General features: G+C 38.8%; 1 protein-coding gene across 1 annotated transcript; it reads left to right on the forward strand.

The window, feature by feature from the left end:
• The first annotated feature begins 505 nt into the window (after positions 1 to 505).
• tead3a (TEA domain family member 3 a) lies at positions 506 to 19,654 on the forward strand. The gene is made up of 14 exons (XM_030138816.1): positions 506 to 555; positions 1,935 to 2,176; positions 9,429 to 9,493; positions 9,609 to 9,671; positions 9,793 to 9,855; positions 12,927 to 12,938; positions 13,350 to 13,460; positions 13,571 to 13,614; positions 13,736 to 13,797; positions 13,885 to 14,018; positions 14,131 to 14,301; positions 16,758 to 16,898; positions 17,005 to 17,157; positions 17,787 to 19,654. Exons 1-14 carry the CDS (start codon positions 506 to 508, stop codon positions 17,898 to 17,900), a joined length of 1,425 nt encoding a protein of 474 aa, XP_029994676.1. The 3' UTR covers positions 17,901 to 19,654.
• Positions 19,655 to 21,083: the final 1,429 nt, after the last annotated feature.

Genomic DNA, 21,083 nt, shown 5'->3' on the forward strand with positions numbered 1-21,083 from the left:
TCAAACCATTCAGGATGAAAACAGACATGATGGCAGCATCGTCTTCCCAGGTGCTGACATCTCATGTAATTACATTTTCAATACAATCACAAATCCTCCTCTCAAATATCAAAATGATCTTTTAGGATTTGCTCTTTCTAAACCATCTCTTGAAGTGCAATCTCCATCGCAACAGCACAGTCTGCTGTCAACAGTGATTGAAAATGGGAAGGCTGTGCGCTCAGTGGGTCCAATAAGCCCACCACAGCAGGGGAAGCTCTGTGACCACACTGATCCTCTGTGGTTCTTCTATGGCAGGGACCATGTTAGCCGCACTCTGGAAAACATTACACACCAGGCATCATTCATGTTGCATGTGTGTGCCTGTGTTTGAAGAGACTTGGAGCTTCCTCAACAATAACAAAAGAATGTGTAATTTACTCATATGGCCCACGCAGACAAGGTTCAGCATTCTGGGAAGTTTGTGTGGCTCGGATATTGCTATTTTTTTTGTCTTCTTAACAGCATGATTATCCAAGGAAAGGCCGAACAGGTCTTCTCATCAGCAGTGGTTTGGTAAATGACACCCTTCATAAATTGTGATCCAGGTCTGTTGTAAAGAATATCAGTGGTTTAACCTTCATAGCTAGACCAGCTGGTGGTGTCTTTGTTGACCTTGGCCAGTGTCTTTGTAAATTTGCAAGCCCTAAATGTTTAGCCGTTTTGCTTGTCAGGTCTTTAACCTTGAATGCCAGTGCTAATAATACTCCCTGTACCCATGGAGGCTGTAAACATCTTAAGATGAATCTGATCTTGCACTTTGTGAAGTGTGGAGACGGTTGTAGTCCAAGAAATCTGTCGCCATTCTTGGCAGCTGCAAAGTTAATCCTGGACCCGTCTATTCATCACATTCTATATGAAATGAAGTAGATTAGCAAGAACAAGTGCCTCCCATTGAACCTTTTATAAAGCTTGGATTTTACATTGCTTTCTAACATCTGTCAGTTGGTAGGTTTTGTGTAATCAATAGTATCAAGGATGACCATTTAAAAATTGCTGATTTATGTCCTAAAATGGTGTCAATGATAAGTCATATCTATTGTATAAGTAATCTAAAATGTCAATAAAATGAGCACATGGCATTGACATACACATGGAAACAAGTTGTTGTTTGGACGCTTTCATGTATTAATAATAACCCATAAAGCGATACCAGTGTTTATTGTAAGTTGTAAGTAACACATCTGCAGCAAAACTAATATTTCAATCAAAATGATGAATTAAGAAAGAAGAATATTAAATTCAGTTAGATCAAAATGTCCATCTAGTTGGAGTGATTTCATCCACATTTCAAGAATGAGATTTCATGTTTTTGTAATTTGATAATTATCTTCAAATTAGGCCTACAGATAACCTTGATTTCTCCAGTGCCTCTCATCTGTACTGTTGAATGAAATCAGTTTCTTAACCACAAAAATGTCTTTAGTTTATTATTACCTGTACATAGACTATACACTCAGGGATTTGTATATATTGTTTAACAGATGATTAAAAGCTGCTCAGTATTTTTCAAAACAGCCGGGCGACAACTGCATTAATTTTTTTAAACCTCACTGATTGTGATGCTTTTTGTCTAAATTCATCAGCCATGAAAACAAATACAGTTCTCTGTGCACTCGTGTAATGGAAGGTCATTTGTTCTGATGCTTTTTTAATGTGGAAGAAAACCAAACTTAAAGCCAAGGTTCAGCAAGAGTGTTGTCATTAGCACTATTCCTATATTTGATGATGATTCGTAATGGAATTTACCTTGATTTTAATTATTTATTTAGAGACGTTAACATGCACAGTTTGCACCCAGCTGTCAGTTGAGGTCTCGTCTGTCCTTGTAGCTTTCTCTGTACAGAGAAAATGTCCCGTATGCTTTTCTCATCAGGTTTTCTCTTGTGTCAAAGGTGTGTTGTGACTGGAGCCGTCATCATTGCGTCGGAGTGGAGTTGCCGTGGCAGCCCTGACGGGGCGCAGGAGGAGGGTGGCGATGGAGAGGGACTGGCAGATGGAGCAGACCGTGGATTGGACGGTGACCCTGAAGGGGTGTGGAGTCCAGACATCGAACAGAGCTTTCAGGAAGCTCTGGCCATCTACCCTCCCTGTGGCAGGAGAAAGATCATACTTTCAGATGAGGGAAAGATGTATGGTGAGGAACAAAACAGAACACGTCTGTTCTTATACACTGGTGAATACAAGCACATCCTCTCATTCATGGGACAAAACCTAGGTCACATGTCTGTTTTAAAAAAGACTACAGCTGACATTTTAGTTGGGAAATGGTCAAAAAATAATAATAAGCCTTTGACCTCAGTTTTTTAGAACAATATGTGGCAACTTCATATTGCAGTAGACAATGACACTGAGCACATGCAGTATTTATTAAGTTCATTCTTGGTGTACAGTCTGACTACAGATGCATAGCTCCTCCGAGTGTGTTTCTCTCCTGATACCGGAGCTCTTTGGTTGAATGTGGACGAATATAGCTGTGTCAGGAGGATTCTTCTTTTACCTCATAAATAATCTTCGGCTGAGTGTAAATCACCAGAGGAAAGCACACAAATCCAACAACACCACAGTTTTTTGGTGATGTTGCTCTAATCATTTAAGCCGCAGAAGTAATTATAAACATCATGTGAGTTTTATCATTTAAACAGAAACAGAGCAAAAGCAAGAAAAGCTCTTTTGGAGTCTCTTTTTTTTGGGGGGGACATGTTAAATGAGCTGCTAGTTGCAGACAGTCTCGTATTTCGTTATGGCGGTTTCATGGTCTAGCCCGTCTAACACATTCACACACACTAAATCTGGGTGATACGAAATAAGAGCTCCACTAGATGTCTTCATAGAATTTTTTTTGCTAATTTCTTAATTTGTGTTTTGACTGTAGCTACAATATTGGATTATTACATTGTTCATTAAGAATCATCACTGTACAGCTTGGATGTGGTATGACGGTTTGACAAATCTGCCCTGTATTCAGTAGGTGAATTATTTCAAACCGGTTCTGGTACTGGATCAGATTTGCCCGAGCTCCAAATCCGCACAACCTTATCCCTTCACTGTGATATACACCTGAAGAGTAAATGCAGTTTGGTGCTCGACTTAAGGTCCACAAAGCCACAAGTAAACATCTGTCAGTATAACCCACTGAATCAGTAACCCTGTGGCTTATTCACTGCCCTTGCACAGACCTTTTTGTCTCTGCCCAGGTGATCTGCTTGGAGGTATTTAGAGACAGAGGTATTTAGCTGTTAGGTCAAAGGGCAGTCAGCCTTGACGAGGTGAAAGGAGAGCACAAGTTAACATTTCAGGTCAGGTTAGGGTTACCATACAAAAATGTTGTGTGATTACTTACTTTTCTTAGATATTATTTGCTTATATCCGTTCATGGATAACCAGCACTGCAGTTGTTGCACATGTGTAATGTTATAGTTGTTTTTTTATTAGGACCTGTTCAGGATGTGAGTAAAGCTTTGATGTTTTGACTGTTCCTTCTTCTTTATTGAAAGCCTTGGCTTATGCCCAATCCTCCCTTTGCTGTTTTTTTTTTTTTTTTGGCTCGGAGCTGGCATTCCAACTTGCAGCAGCCTGTGTCATGCATTTGTGTATGTGCGCGTGTGTGCTGTGAGGGAGACGGGATACGTGATCCTGTGCGACAGAAAGGGAAAGTTTGTTTCAGCATTACGGCATTTTCTCCTTTTGTGGAAGTGTGGGCTCAGTGTGTTGACCACCCCCACTTCCTTCTCAATAAACAAGGACGGTCCCTCCAGTACATGCATTCACACTTCCAAAAGCTACACTGACACTTGGAACATAATGGCCCCGTTTCCCAGTTCCAAAACTAGTTAGTTAGGCACCACCTGCAAACCTTTTAACCATTTCGTCATTTGCCGTTCATTGCCTTTAGTTTTTGAATATTTTTTTAGTATATTTGTGAAAAGGAAAAATACTTTTTTAATCATGTCACTGATTCATCGGTGAATATTTTGAATGAAATCCATCAAGAAATGAAGATTTGTTAAAGAGAGACGACAAACAACATTCATTAATATATAATAATGAACTTCACTGGCAATGTGACAACTCTTATCCAAACATATACCTACAGAAAGCAGAAATCAGGGGGAAGATTCAAGATGCTAAAAGTGAAGCCAAAAAGGAGCTGTTGCTGTTGCTTTTGTGAGGAGTCTCAGTTTGTTTTGCAGCAGAGATTTGTTTGACAGATTTGTCATGGGTCCTTACAGCTGTCAGTAACTTGTTTCTCAGTCCCCTTCTCTGAAAAGACAACAAAAAATCTTCCGTGAACGGTTAGATTGTCCTATTTTCCTATAAACAAAGCCAAGAAGAGGAGCACATTCTGGTGTTGCTTAGTTCAGAACCTGAAAATGTGACCCATGTGAATTATGCACAGCTATAATAAAATATTTTTAGGGTGAGTGGGATCTTTGAGCTGCCCAAGTTCTAAATTTTCACCTAACACATGCAGTAGGTTTTTGTCATGCAGTAAGTTTTTGTCAGTCAAGTAGATTTGCTCAGTCTACCATCCTTGATTGCATGTACATAAAAGTTGCATTTAGAAACAAATAATGCAATTGGAACTTAATTTGTTCGGGTGAGTTGTGACACCACGAAACACAAATTGAATTGAGTGTTTGCTTGTTTCACTCTGACACCATTTTGAGGACACATCATGGTTACCAAGGCGACCCGAGCTATGATCTTGCCTGCCCCTCATGTCAAAGGGGGTGTCAGTGTTTACAGCCTCAGTGAGACAAAGAAGCAGCATTGGCTGTATTCACAAAAAGAATGAATAACAGAAACAGCAGCCAGGTCTCATGTCTCTGTGTAACATGCAACGGTACCTGATGTGAATTCTGTTCATGTTTATCTGTCTGTGATGCTGATCATCAATCAGTACAAGTACGGACTAACTGCACATAGTATCGGTCTGTCATGGTGAAAGGAAGCTGGGTTGAAAGACAAAGCGTTGTTTACCAGTCCATCTTTGTTCCTACTCTCACCAATAGTTACACTCTGTGGGTAGTGACCAAAAGAACAAGACCACTGACACAGGTGGTGGAAGTGGGTTTTCTCTGCAGGGTGGTTGGGCTCTCCCATAGACATAGGGTTAGGACTTCGGTCATGTGGGAAGGGCTCGGAGTAGAGCAGCTGTTCTTCCACACTGAGAGAAGCCTGTTTGAGGTGGTTTGGGCATCTGGTTAGGATGCCTTCTGGACGCCTCCCTGATGAGGTGTTTCAGGCATGTCCAGGCGGGTGTAGGCCCTGAGGCAGACCCAGGACATGTTGGTGGGATTATATCTCTCAGCTATCTTGGGTAGACCTTGGTGTCCCCCCAAAAGAGCTGGCAAAAATGGCTGGGACCCAGGCCATCCGGGTATCCCTGTTGAAGGCTCATTTTTGTTCCCTTTACGTACACCTGCACCTGCATATTTCTGCATATTCTTAACGTTGCCACGAATATTAAACAATACATCCAGTAGAGAGCAGCCAAGAGTAAAGAGTGCCAGACAATTCTTGTGCAGCAACAAACATGACAGTGATGGAGGTTGTGATTGGGTACATGTTAAGAAGTACAAGTGGCCAGGGACTTTGTTTTTCCTGTTTTTTGTTGTACCCTACAAATTATCCAGTTGTTCTCTCAACTGTTAGCTGCACTTTCTCCACAATTTCTGGTGGTACTGAACTGTTTGGTCTGTATTTGTAAGCTTTGGGAAATACAGAAATATGAACAAAGTGAATGCATATTATGGACAGAAGGTTTGTTCTGTATCCATATTTAAAGCCAGTTATAAATGAGCAACTAGAAGACTGATGGGCGGTTGATATACATAAAGTAAGGGTTAGATAGATTTGGGTATGTAACCTAGCTCCTTTTCACACTTCTGCCACTTTTCCACACTTTTGCAGATTTGTTTCCCACTTTGCCAAAAACATGCCTGCCCTCAGTCCACATGAATTACAATATACTTAAAGCTAATATGGAAATTTTGCCTAGTGTTGCCTATTGAAGCTTTAACCCTGTAGAAAATTTTACAAATGTTAATAAGTCAAGTCCAATTTAATCTGTAACGCTAGCGTACAAATTAGATTAGCATTTATAGGATGATTCTAAGATGCCTAAGTAAATAAATGGGAACATCATGCTACTCTTCAATATAGGAAAAGATAACAGTTGACTCATCAATATTTTTAAAAACAAAAATCTCAGATCACACACACTTCTATCACAAGATCATTTGTATTTCCGTACACACAGTATGTCAGGTCTGCCTCCCTTTGCTAAACTAGGCCAGTTGAAATTGAGATGTAGCCTCTGACGGTGTCGGTGCTCTCACTTATATGTTACTGCTGCAAACTCACACTTGTGGAGTCAGCCCAGTATTCCCAGTTTAGAATGATCATCAGCCAGATGAGTTGTTTGGACACTCGCAGGTCAACAAAGGCTGTCTGTTTTTACTAATGCCTGCAGCAAAAAATGGACACTCTGAAGGAGATACCATTTTACCAATAGTGTAAAAAAAAATAAAAACTTCAGGACTTACCATTGAAATTTCAGCCACTTTTGCTGTTATTTTTAAATTAGTGACAACAATGAAATTACTAACAGAGTGGTTCGGGGGGCTGACCATGAACCACAACAACCCCAGTTCAGTTCCTGTTCTAAGGGACTTTTGTTGCATGTCTTTTTTTCTACTGCCAACTGGCAAATGTATGCAGACCCCCCCCCCCCCCCAGATAAATTCCAGTTTGTTAGTTTTGCAGCACACTCATTATCCCACTCTGTTCAATTCCACCTAGTAAGTGCCGCTTTTATTCTTAATGTGTGGAGAACTCAAGGAGAAATTGCAAGTAATTGCAAATAAAGTGCGCGTTAATTAAAAGGAGCAACTTCTGAACATTCTTCAGTACCTTCATCTTGTTTACTCCTAAGTCATGGTTAAGTACGTTTTCCAGCATCATCTTGTAATTTCTGATAAGTTCTGATGAAACAGTATTCAGCCTTATGTGGAGTAGTGGTAGACTGCAGGAAAGTGTGTGCGTGTCCTCTTTTGGGAATTGGAGCAGACTGCTGCATCTGAGTCAGCCCCTTCTGTCAATTTTGGGGAATTCTGTGTTCTTGTAAGTCCACAAAGCCGATGTGACTCAGCCTGATGAGACCCACGTCCCTATGGTATCGCACTACTTCCCAGAAAGGATGATGATGTTAACGTGTGGAGTATATGCGATAAATTATTTTAGCAGTGGAGTTCATCTCACAGCCTTGATCTGGTCACCTTTATGTTTAATGTCTGTCTAACTCTGACATCCAAAGGAGGGTGAATAATGAGTTGCTCACCAGGAATGATTTGGGACGAGCAGCTCATCGGGTGTGGGTGGGAGAGAGGGGAGGCAGAGAAAGAAGGCGCTGAATGGGCAGTTTTTGGTGACCACACTTCTGAATTCTTTTTAACCTCATGATGACCTCTGTCCTCTCTCTTTTTCTCTCTTCCCACCACTTGTCCATCTCATTCTGTAGTTCTGCCAGTGAGCAAGCAAATCATACCCCAAATTTACTCAGGCTGTCCTTAATGATAATCTCACACAGCCACAGAGATTGACAGCTTCACAATGCATAAAACTACATGGAGTGCATTAATATGATTTCATCATCTTCTACTTTTGTACGTTTTCCTGTGAAGCTGACTTCGTCTTAAATAGAATTCAGATGGGAAATGATCCAAAGGCATTTGCATTTTGGCTTTTACCAGTGTCCTCAGCAGAACCTTAACCATATTTAACTAGTAAATGTCATAGTGACCCACAGGCTGATAATCGTGGCATCACGAGCACTCTTTTCTTATTGTACTTAGCCTGAATAATATTGCTGTATCTAGATCCAAATAAAGGTTTCTAGTGTTTACTGTGAGATCAAAAACTGATTTTGAGTGTACTCATCTACACAATTTTCTCGTCCTTGCTTTTAATTTCATATTCTGTTCATTAAAGGCTGTATACATGCGATTTGAGATGTCCTTGTGTGTTTACATGAGCCTATGGGGAGGCCTGTCTGTTGGCATTAGCTGACTGCATTTCTAAGCTAAAGCAGGGTACTCACATAAAGATAATCAGGCTGTTTTTGTCCCGATTTTCCCCCTTCCCAACCAAGGACAGCAAACGCCAGATTATCTTATGTCTTTTACGAATATCCTGTGGTCTGAGGTGTGTTAAGAGTGAATTTGTCCCGATAATCTGCTCCAAAACGGGTTGGGGCTGACAGTCGTAAATATTGACCAAAAATCTTCATGTGTGGGGAAAACTGAGGACTCCTGAGTCATGACTGTGAATTGTGACGTGGAATGGAATATAGCCAATCAAGAAGTGAGCTGACTGAGAAACAAGGAAGCAGGCGTAAATAAAATAAGCATGGTTGACATGAGACGTAAAGTTCGGTGGACCTCAGAAATTCAGGATTTTTCCATCAAAAATAGTCCAAAGAACACCATCATTCCCTCCTCTCGTTTGTCCTCGTCCATGTTACGGGTTGTGTTTTCCAGTTGTTGCTATGTTTCTTCTTCTTTGTTTTGTTAGATCACATTTGATCACGCAAGATTTCTGGTTTGGGGGATTAGATTCTAGATCGGTGGTGGGACAGAATCGTGTGTGGTGTGCTCCGATAATCTCAACACACCACACAGTACAATCAAAACTGTTCAGTGGCTGATTTTTTTTTTTTTTTTTTTGTCATCTTCATGTGTGGGGTCTGTAACAGATAAAAAGTTCTTCAGTTTTAGAAAATCCTTATGTGTGAACCCCGCGTAACATCGTCTAGTGGTTGGCACTGTTTATTCTAACCGAAGAGATGTAATGAGGAACTGTTTTTCACAAAAAAATCTGACCTGGGTCCTCGACCTAGAGGTAGCCGTCATGGATGAGGGCAGATGAGCCCTTTATTGGCTAAAATTACAAATATCTTTACTCCAGGTACAAAACAGACTCCAACATAACCGTCACTAAAGCACAAAAACATCTCTTCCATAGTGTAACTATCAAACAAATTATATCAGTTATACCAGTAGTTTTATACACATGCCTTTTAAGTGGTGAGATAAGAAAATATGTACACACGGACTGAACAAAAAATGACTGAACTTATGTTTTAATAAATACTTGTTTTAACATTTTCTCTCCAGTTGCATAACAACAAAATTGCATATACCCAAATTGTCGCTTCCACATAATACTATACAAAAATTGTATGCAAGTCAAAGTGTAATGTATATGTCAGTTTAAGTAAATTATTAGCCCTTACAAAGGTCAAGACTTGAGTGTTACAGGAACAAATATTGTTTTAAGTGTGAGTGAAAAGCGCTTGTTTGACTTAACCAAATTTGTCATTTTAGGTCGGAATGAGCTCATAGCGCGCTATATCAAACTACGAACAGGGAAGACACGCACACGCAAACAGGTAAGGACAAAAATGTTATTGTCATTATTATTCAGTTAGCCATGTTAATGTGTTAATTAATTTCAGCCTAATGTGTCAATGTGTGTGTTTTCATGGCGATAACTCTGGCCCGTAGGTGTCTAGTCACATTCAGGTTCTGGCACGTAAGAGGGTACGAGAATACCAGGCGAGCATCAAGGTGGGTGCCCCCCCCCCCAAGTCAACCCTCCTTGGCTTCTGTAGTCACTCCCCTCTTTTTCTTCTTTCCTTCCCCTTTTTTTTTCCTCCCGTCCTCTTTCCTTCATCCTCTCTTTCCTCAGGTCTCTAGTCACCTGCAAGTCTTGGCCAAGAGAAAGTCTCGTGAGATTCAGTCTAAGCTCAAGGTACACATGCTCACTGACTCTGCCGTGCTTTCGCTCGCTTTGTGGCCCAAATCCAACATAACCCCCCTAAATCACCTCAGATGTCTTTGTCAAAGCTTGTGGCACTTTACGCTTCTTTGACGGGGTATCCTATGAGCAGAGACTGCAGATCTACACAAGGATTTTCTCCATAGCTGACAGACATCTCTGTGTCTTGCAAGAACAGATGAAGTATATTCATGTTTTCTCCTAGAGGGATCAACCAAAAAATCATACAGTGGTCTTTAGATTTGAATTACAATGTTCTCACTTGTCATAGAAAGTAGACAAGTCACAGCTAAACTGTAAGAAGTTTTCACAACATTTTTGGAGTGTTTGGGCTGTGATGGCTTTTTGTAGTTTTTGAACAATTTATAACTCAAAAAATCAGCTCATTAAAAAACTAAGCAATATATACCATTACCATTTATTACCTAGACTGTAGCAGCCCAGTTTGTTTTACTACAGTTTTGTATTGAACCAAAAATGTCTTTTCACTCCAACATTGTGTTTTGCACCCCTGCTTCAGCAAAGCATCTGCAGTCTTTCATAGCCAGACCTATCTTCACACTGGGTTATCACTATGACAGTGCAGAAAGGTCTGGCAACTTCCACTATCCCTTTTGAAGATGGGTTAAGAAAATAATATCTGTTGGTTGTTTGGCTAAATTATATGCTTTTGAACATATCACACTTTTCTTAGGTGGTGTTAAGAGGAAGTTGCTTTGGAACATTTGTGCATGGAAAAGGGAGTATTGTTATTAAACTGACTAAAACCCTGCTAAAGAAAATGACAAGATGTGATTTTGTTCAATCCTTCCATTTTTTGGCAGATGGTTGCTACTCGATGTTTGTTTTTGACTCTGAAAACAGTAAAACATAGGCAAAAGAGTAGATCCTGTGAACCAGACTGAAGTGTTTGTATACTTCAGACTAAATGCACTTCAGAAGCTCACAAAGTTGCTGTAATTCGCTATTTTATCAGTCGTTATTTCGTCTGTCTGCAAGGTAAATGCACTAACAGAATATATTAGGATGGATAGAAGCTCAGGAATAACTTTAAATGGAGCATGGCAACATTAATGCAGGGAACCATTCATAATACAATGTTCTATGTAAAATATAGTAAATATGTTGGTACTGAAACCATTTTAAATGAATGTTAGCTGAAGTAGAATTGTTTTGGCACCACATTTATTTATTCATTCTTTCACTGACATCTGTACTATCACCCGAGAGGAAGATCATGTGACAAATTAAGATTTCCATGAACTAAGATAGTGTGATGTGGAAGCCCCATCTCCGACATGTAAAACATAAATTTTTATGATCATAAAAGCCTTTTCCCTTACAAAGTTTGTGATGCTCAAGTAAATGGAGAATGTATAAACAATTAATGTGTAGCATGATCTAATAATACATGACAGATCTGTTGAGTGTTGTGTTGACGTCACAGTTCTGCCATCAGTGGTATCTCTGGAGGAAACCTCAGCAGAAAAGTGAAAATCCTGCTCATGAGAAGTTGTGTTTGTTATTGTTATAGAGGTTCAAAGGCTGTGGGAGTGAACATTTGAGACATGTTTGAGAATTTGTTTCTTTAAACAGGGTTCCCGCAGGGTCTTAAAAAGTCTTAAAAGTCAGATTTACAAATCTGTATTTGATACCTTAAAAAGTTGTTAAAGGGTATTAAATTTGCTATGGGAGGTCTTAAGGTATGTTGCCATAAACTTGTTCACTGTATTGTGTGTAAATGTGTCGAAGCTGCAAAAGTAACATTATTCTACTCAGTTCCACCAGTTCCAACCCGACAATTTATACTGAACTAATTATCGCTAATTTTACAGCCCCCGGTGAGAAACGACTCGGAACGGTGGGAATCAAGGCGTTGGAATAAAGAAATACATTTTCCTAAATTCTAGGAGTTACAAATTTTTGCCAGTATGACATTAAATTCTATTCTACATAGGCTTAAAAACTCTTAAATTTAACTTATATAAACCTATAGGAACTCTGTTTGAAATCATTTTAATGGGGTTCTTGTGTGCTTTTAAGGTTATTTTATTTGATATTTTTCCATATTTTAAGACGTTTGGCTTTGATCAGCCCAAACGTCAACATCGAAAGAGTGTGCAATGGCATGTTGCAGGGTTAAAAAGAATACAGAGCCATGGGAGGTGGGTAAGGTTTTACTTAAACCTCAATACAACAGTTACACAAAGTTAAATTATGCACAGAAAAGCAGTATTTTTATCAAAGTTGCAACACATTATTAGATATTTTGTAAAAGTACACTAAGCATCAGTTCTATTTCTCCCAGTTTTTTCTCTGCAAATTCATGATTGTGTAGTCTTATACAATATTCTATTCTTTTATCCTAAATTTTTGCTTATCTTCTCCTAAATGTACAATATTAAACTTGGAATATCATCCCCCTCTCTGGCTCTACTTTGTATTACTCCTACAATGGCCCTAATAAACCATCCTATGTTTGTGTAGTAAAGGAGTTGTAGTTTTAATGCATGGCTTTAACGTTGGCTTGGTTGACTTAATAACATGCATGGAAATGACATGACTACACACACACACACACACAAACGATGCAAGTAATATATCTGTCATCTATGTGCACACAAAAAAAGTTCAGTTTCCTCCTTGAATACATTTCTGATCTCCACGTTCTTACTCTTGGAAATTTCCCTCAGTCTTTTATCTCTTTTTCTGTTTCAGCATTTTCTTGTGGTTTTATTATACCTTGTAATAAAGGTTATTTGTGCCATAATTTTGCACTATAAGCATCTACCTCACTGCTTGTTATTACAGAATTAAAATACATTTAAAGATTACTACATCGATATATTTGGGTGTCCCGAGAGATGTTGGGTTATATTTTGTCTTTCCAGTGTAAGATTAATGTCATGGAAGTTCTTGGTAGTGTGTGTACTGTACTAAGACATGTATATTCAGGGTGTAGTCAACTTCAGAAGCTGTTAGTGTGTGACATGCCTATTTTGAATGTACTGAAGTTAATAAATAACGTGTCTTCTTTGCCATAGGCCATGAACTTGGTAAGTTTTGGTTACAACTCCAGTTTTCTGCTTCAGGCTTTGTGTTGATTGTTTGGCATCACATTACTGCTAGACCACATTACAGTTCGACTGCCAGAGTCAAAAATCCTGCTCACTACTCTTTTGTTTTTAGTGGCTTTAGTTAAATACTGGTGATGGCTCCAGTTAGCTCTCCTAGTATGCTAGCTTGGTGTACCTCCTGCTTTGGCATCCCCTTACATCTGCTTTGCCCTCTGTCCTGTCCTCCCTCTCATAGTTATTGCATAATGTTGACGCATATGTTGGCTGGCTTGCTGCCTAAACTGGCCTTGAAAGTTGGCTGACCTCGGAATGTAACCTCAGTTTGATTGGACTTTTTCACACAATGCATTGCTGCGGTGCAATACCTTGTTCTTTGTCTTTCTCATTCAGGACCAGGTATCCAAAGACAAGGCACTGCAGACAGTAGCCAACCTCTCATCAGCCCAAATAGTGTCTGCTAGTGTAATGAAACCCCAGACTCCCTTCCCTCCACCAGTCAGAGTGAGACACAGACACACACAAACACACATCTGTTCTTTTCTGCATTCTGAGTAAATTCTGAGTAATATTATCTGGCCTTTTTTTTCCCCCCCGTCTTCTCTTTTGTTTAGTTTTGGCCCGGCCCTATGCCAGGACAGCCTGGACATTCTCAGGAGTAAGTATCACTGGCACATTAGTTTGTTTTGTTTAAAAGACATTACAATCCATGAGGGACGGAGGCTTAAGCTAGCTAAGTTGCTCACTGGTTTTCACGTCTCTGTTTTCTTAATCTCCAGCATCAAGCCCTTTGCACAGCCACCATACACTACACTACCAGCTCCTGTCCCTGCACCCATCAGTGAGTGTGAACGCAGTCTCAGTAACTCTAGTAATTAGAGTGATTAATGGTCTGTAAATAAAGTTTTCCTGGTTAAATGTTTGGCAGGTTACGAGCCTTTGCCCCCTCCTCGGCCTGCAGCTATAACAGCTCCTGTATGGCAGGACAGAACCATCGCCTCTGCAAAACTGCGGCTACTTGAGTACTCGGCTTTCATGGAGACCCAGAGAGACAGAGAGACGGTATACACTTTTGTTTTAAGAGTCAACAATGTACAGTAGAATCTTACTAGTGCTCATTTTTGAATCCCTTTGCTTTTTCTCTCTTTTTAATTCATCCTCGTCATTCCTACAGTATAAACATCTTTTTGTGCACATTGGCCCATCAAACCCCGGCTACAATGACCCTGTGTTGGAGTCCATAGATGTGAGACAGATCTACGATAAGTTCTCTGAGAAGAAGGGGGGACTGAAGGAGCTGTACGAAAAAGGGCCACACAATGCATTCTTCCTCGTCAAGTTTTGGGTCAGTTCTTATGTTTTTATCAGCCTTATAATCCAGAAAAGGACATTTAAAAAGGATACCACACCAATTTTAGGATTATATTTAAATGATTTTGTAATTTTATTTGTTACTGATCTTTCTTAACAAGCAAGTTGATGTCATACCTTGGTAATCCACAAGAGGGAAGCAAAGAGCCAAATATTTTAGGTTCACTTTATTGTCTGACAGTATGGGGAAATTTGTCTTGGGCTTCTGCTTGTGCTGCATTCCCAAAAATTAAGTTAAATAAATTCAATACACATGAAGATCATAGCAAGACAAATTACAAAAACTGTGGAAGAGAAATTACCCAAATCGAATTAGATCAAAAACAACCAGTGAAGTTATATTAATTTAATATACATCATACAAAAGGTGCACTTTGTTGCTGTGATTAAAAAAAAAAAAAAAACTGTAAATATCTTTGTAATTCTAAAAACTCTACATGCTAATACACATATAACAACTGGCTTGGCTTAGAAAACGGGTCCTCCACTAAAACAGCAACAGGTCGACTAAGTCAGCCTTTATCTGCAGGTGATTACAGGGTTATGCTTTTTACTCCATTAAACCGTGGAGACAGTTGGCACTTTTCGTTTGAGGATGGAAGATGTTTTTATTGCCTGAGATTTAATGATTTGACACCCATCCATACTTTTTTGTATTTTTTTTTCTTTTCAGTCTGTGTACTTTACATTAACTGGATAAAACACAGAATTACAAAATTACAAGGACATAATTCATTTTACAGGTTTAAACTGATGATGGTTTAAGAACATGTCTGATGGTTAATTGATAAATTTAAACTTTACTGTCACTGTGAGGCAGTAGAGGAGCTCTGTGGGCAGTGACAGGTGTGGAGTTTGAGTGGGCGGGGGGTTACCTGTCAAACATGAACACAGATGTCCTTAGGTTAGCCCGTGAAGATCGGAAGCAAAATGTCTAACGGAACATGTAATGTTACTGGAGCGCATGCAGATACAAGTTAATTTATACTTAACTAGAAAAGCACTCGGAGAGCGCAGACCTCCGCCAAGGCAGATCAGTGCCGCCACCCACCCCCACCCCCCCCGATCACCACCAAAATTTAATCATTAGTTCCTTGTGCCAGTATCAACATTTCCTGAAATTTTCATCCAAATCCGTCCATAACTTTTTCAGTTATCTTGCACACAGACAGACAGACAAACCAACGCTGGCAAAAACATAACCTCCTTGGCGGAGGTAATTATCCACAGTCTACAGCTTTAGAACCAAACTACATTCATATATATATGTACATACAGGTATCTGCCATCCACATAGTTTAGGACCCTGATAGTCTTACTGAGTCGGCCTTGCTGTGCCTGTTAAAAAGTCTTTAATGAAAATAGAAAAAAGGAATGGACAAATCGGTCCGCATTTGGACTGGACTTCAGCAGTTGGGGACCCCTGTCTTAGATGATGACAAAGACAGATGATAGTATGAACTCTTTCCTGATGTCAGTAGCTGATGCTCAGTTTTGTAGCACATGCCTTGTTTTAATCCATCGTGTTGGTAGGTTGCCTGCAGGGATGGGGCTGTCCTGCACCTGTTGTCTTAAATACTGTCTGCAAGAGCTGAACCAGTTTTGACTTAAGTTGCTCAGAGGGTTTCCAAACCAAGCTGTGATGTTGTGTCTAATAAAGCTAAAGAAATGCTAAGAAGTCCCTCATGAAGAAATTAATTCTTTACAGCCTCTTGAGCAATATGTCTACATTTATAGTTGGAACAAGGGAAAAATATGAAGAGTAATTTAAAATAAAAGATTGTAGCAGTAAGATTCAGGGTTCGTACGGGTGCTTGAAATCTTTGAAAATGCTTGAATTTCACTATTATGTTTTCAAGGCCTGAAAAGTGCTTGAATTTTAGTTTAAGTGCTTGAAAGTGCTTGCAATTCTAACTGCGATGTGATTTATTTATTTATTTTTGATATTAACTCTGTCAGGTTCGATGTCAAGCCAAAGGTACTTACAGAGAGGTGATGCATTTTGAAAAATAAAACTTTGTCAAAAAAGAAAATTAGTGGGTGCGCTCAGGTAGACTTCAGGTACATTCTTAGTCTTTGGCTTGGTACGAGTATCTGAAGAACACCAAGTGGCTTCCCTTTTTTGGATAAAACTTTGTGTTCCCCTTTAATTTCTAAACCTTTTGCTATCATGAAACAAAATTTTAGATGTTTATAGCACAATACAATGTACGTCATTGGGATGAAAAGTGGAAAAAATAATCATGAGTAGGCCTATATGTGTTCCTGCAGATATGTATTTTATCCCAGTGGTAAGGTGCTGTGCTGGAAAAATTAGAAAATGGCCCTTAAAAGTGCTTGAAATGTGCTTTAATTTGACCTTGAAAAATGTGGACGAACCCCGACGATGAAAATACGTCAAGTTTATGAAAACTTGTTTGTTTGTTCCAGGCCGACCTGAGCAGTGAAATAGAGGAGGGTTCTGGTGCGTTCTACGGTGTGAGCAGCCAATACAGTGGAACAGAAAACATTACCATCAGTGTCTCGACTAAGGTCTGTTCCTTTGGGAAGCAGGTAGTGGAAAAAGTTGAGGTGAGAACAACCACTTTGTATTTTGACACAGGCGTTGTGCAGCATTTCACCTCATGCTGTAATGATGTATTTTTAATCGTTATATGTGTTTATTACGTCCTTTCAGACCGAGTATGCTCATTTAGAAGGAGGCAAGTATGTGTTCCGCATCCATCGTTCACCCATGTGTGAATACATGATCAACTTCATCCACAAACTGAAGCACCTGCCAGAGAAATACATGATGAACAGTGTACTGGAGAACTTCACCATTCTACAGGTGTGTGTGTGGACCACTAGTTGCTTTTCCATTGACCCTCAAATTGCGCAAATATACCTTGCACATAAAAATTTACCTCATGGGGAAAAAAAAGACGTGGTTTTTCAGGCGTAGCAAAAATAGTATATCACGCAAAACTGCAATGGTAAGACCTTTTTCTGCAACTAGAGTTATGTTAATAAAAAAAAAAAAAAAAACGGATGTTGACAGGTTACAACAAACGAAGAAGAGGAGTTTTCAAAGAAACATGGCGCGGTATGTGGACACACCAGGAAACTGAATAATTTTTAAATTTAGTACGGAATAGAGGGGTAACTTATAATAATAATAATAGTAATAATAATAATAATAATGAATGTATCTGTAAATAAACACGATATTTACGTTCGTCACCATGTTTATGGAATGACTTCTTGTGTCATCTCGTGATAATAAACAAATCATCGCATTCGTGATTTAATGGAAAAACCAACATTACGCACCACTTTTTTTGACATTTAGTAAATATTGGTAGTTCTGCACAGATGTCCAATCGAAAAGCCGCTACTGTTAAATCTGACATATGTACACCTGCACTACTGTCTTCTTCATATGTGCTTTTTTTTTTTTTTTTTTTTAATTTTCCCTAGGTTGTGTCTAACAGAGAAACCCAGGAGACCCTGCTGTGCATCGCCTTTGTGTTTGAAGTGTCCACTAGTGAACACGGAGCACAGTACCACGTTTATCGACTAGTTAACGACTAGCACACTGTGCACACTCAGAGACTCTCCACAGACTTTTTGATACCTATGGCATAAACACTACTTCCATCTGAAAACAAAACACAAATTTCTTCCTCACCTACTCAAAAACACTTGTTTTTTTTTTTTTAACAGACCAACAGTCACACTGTAGTCACACTTGCCGGTTGTTAAAGGCATATGCGTCCCCTATCACAGCACTGAAATAAATTGACAACAGGTATCTTTAGATTCATCTGTGGTGTAAATGTTCACCTCCTGTTCTTCCAGGAGATACACACTTACAGTACTCATTTCTCACGGTCATATGATGAATATAGTTTGTGTGTTAGGTTTACATTACAGATATGGTCCACACATGTAAAACACTACAAAAGAACCAGAAAAGGGCTACTCTGTGTGTGATCACCTTCCATGATTTATAGTGTCAATGTAGCACTGAAGCACCACAAGTAGACGTTATCGTGTCGGGGGATCTTTTCGGTTTATGCATTAACATTCTGGGTGTGACTGAAGTGAGACGAGTTTGAATAGAAGACGTCAAACAAAGCCTTCTGTCAGTGTTAACGTATCTCCGCCACATTGACTTTCTTCCACTGTTAGTAGTACACTATCTCTGTAAGATAGAAACTCAATGTGCCTGTAACGGTGTATCCTCTATCACTGCTTATCGTCGTCAGGATCTCCAGGTTTGATGAAAGGTCTAAGGATCATATACCAAGCGTGTCCTCTCTCAAAATATAATGCACTACATGTAAAGACGTAACAGTCGTATTTATATATTTGAATGAAACGCATCTGGAAGTGTAAAGAGAGCCGTCGTTTATGGTGTATTTGCAGTTTTTACTGGTTGGTGGGTTGTAGAGAAAGCTGTTGATCAAATCTCACAGAGGTGTTAAACATTGATTCCGGACTTTAGAAACAAAATAACGAGATTATGTTAAGATTCAGTCCACACTTCAGCAGCATTTTCAATTGACTAAAATAATGTCCTGTTAGTGAAAATAATGATAGTATTTTCCTTGGACTGTGTGGGCTTACTCCAGTATTTCTACCTCCATGTGAGTTGGGAAAAAGAATGTGCTTTGGTTCATTAAGCCTTAACCTGAGGAGCACTGATGTATAGGATGTATACACTACACTTTTAATGGTACTGTTTATAAGCCAAAACAAGGTAAATAGACTTTTTTTTCTCCTTTTTCTTTTTGTAAAGATGTTATCTGTTTTTTGTATTCTACCGACGCAGATAGAAGTGTTACTCCTAAATGATGGGTGTTTGGTTGTCTCTTTATTTGATGTAAGGTACAGACCACACTAAGGTCACCCACAGTGCACTGGGGTAGATTTTTACCTGATAACACTAACAAATTATCCAGCTGACACTTTTTTTCTCCTTCTGTTTGTTATTATGTTTTTCTTTGCTGGTACACATGACGACCATTATTCTTAAAGTAAATATTTACTTGACTTTTATCACCCACTCCTCTACCAACGTCAATACTTTAAACCATGTGGAGATGAATATAATTTTGGCTTTAGACTTTGTGTCATGAATATAAGTGCCAATTGGATCAGCTTTCAATAAACAAAATTCTCTGTATAGTAAACCAAAGGTTTCATTTCTTTTTATGATGTTTTTTTTTTTTTTCTGTGTACTCCTCTTGGCTGTGCCTCATAAATCCTTTGGTCACAACTGCTCAGTGAATACAATCTGTGCCTTTTTGCTGTACCAATAAATTCACTTGGTGTTTGCAGAGTCTTGTAGCCTTGTTAATTTGACTTCAACGCATCTAAATCAGAACTCAGTCAAAGCTTGGTCTTGCTACTATTTTTACTGTGGAAAAATAAGCACTTCTCACCCTTATCAAGAAACTGAAAAATACTCATGTCCATTTCTTGAAGGCAAATGGGATGTTTTGTTAGATACTCTAAATCCAGAGATGCTGAGTTTGCGATCGTACACCATTTATACATCACACATTTACAGTTTATTGGACTTCCTATTTAATCTGAAACATGATAATAAAAAATGTTAATGTCACCTGCTGTTAATGATACTGAGATAAAGTAAAGACTGATTTTTCTTGAGTGAGAGTTGAAGAAAATATGTGGTTCCTAATGGTTTAAAGCATGGGTGTCAAACTCATTTTAGTTCAGGGGCCAAATTCAGCCAAATTTGGTCTGCAGTGGGCCGGACCAGTAAAATAACAGAATTCTATAGAAATAATGTCAACTCCAAACTTTCCTTACATGATGAAAAAGTTTACATCTACAAACTGCCCTTTAAAACAATGTGAATAACATGAACAACCTAAAATTTAAGAAAAATCAGTGCAATTTGAACAATATTCTGTCTCAGTTTATCATTGACGTCATGTTCATTACAACTTACAGATTACAGTGGATCTACAAATACACTAAATATTCAGTAACAGGCAGAATATTATTAAAAATACACTTACATTTCTTCAGACATTTCAGGTTCTTCATATTTGTTCAGAATATTTACATTTTCTGTGAAATTATAGTGTTTATTTTAGTGTAACTACAGGAAAATTACATGAAAATATTGACATTTCCAGAAAGAAAAAATTGGAGTTTTAAGAATTTCTAGGTTATTATGATCATATGTTTCCCGGTCTGTATGTGGAACCTGAACCACAATTTTCTGTGATCATCTTCAGTGTAATTTTTGCATTTTCACAAATTCATCCTGCGGGCCGGATTGGAACCTTTGGCGGGCCGCATGTTTGACACCCCTGGTTTAAAGCTATTTATGGTCAGAACGTGACAAATATTTGTTTTTGGTAGAATATCAGAAATAATTATATAAATGACCAAAAAAATAAATAAATTGAGCAACGTTAAGCCAAAAATGAATTAATACTCATTAAAAAAAACTAAACATTTGTTGCAGTTATTTATTGTAATATAAAAGGTGTTTTTTATTAGTTTGTAGCCTGGTCTCCTACTAGAAACAAATCACCTGAGTCCATATACTCCAAATGAAAGAAAAAATACTACAGCAAATCCTAGAGGGAGAGGCATGAGCTGTATATGTTATGTACACTGAACGAAAATATAAATGCACCATTTTTGTTTTGCTCCTATTTTTCATGAGCTGAACTCAAAGATCTAAAACTTTCTTTGTACACACAAGGTTTATTTCTCTCAAATATTGTTCAT

Source organism: Sphaeramia orbicularis, chromosome 7 (genome assembly GCF_902148855.1).
Source record: "Sphaeramia orbicularis chromosome 7, fSphaOr1.1, whole genome shotgun sequence".
NCBI lineage: Eukaryota > Metazoa > Chordata > Actinopteri > Kurtiformes > Apogonidae > Sphaeramia > Sphaeramia orbicularis.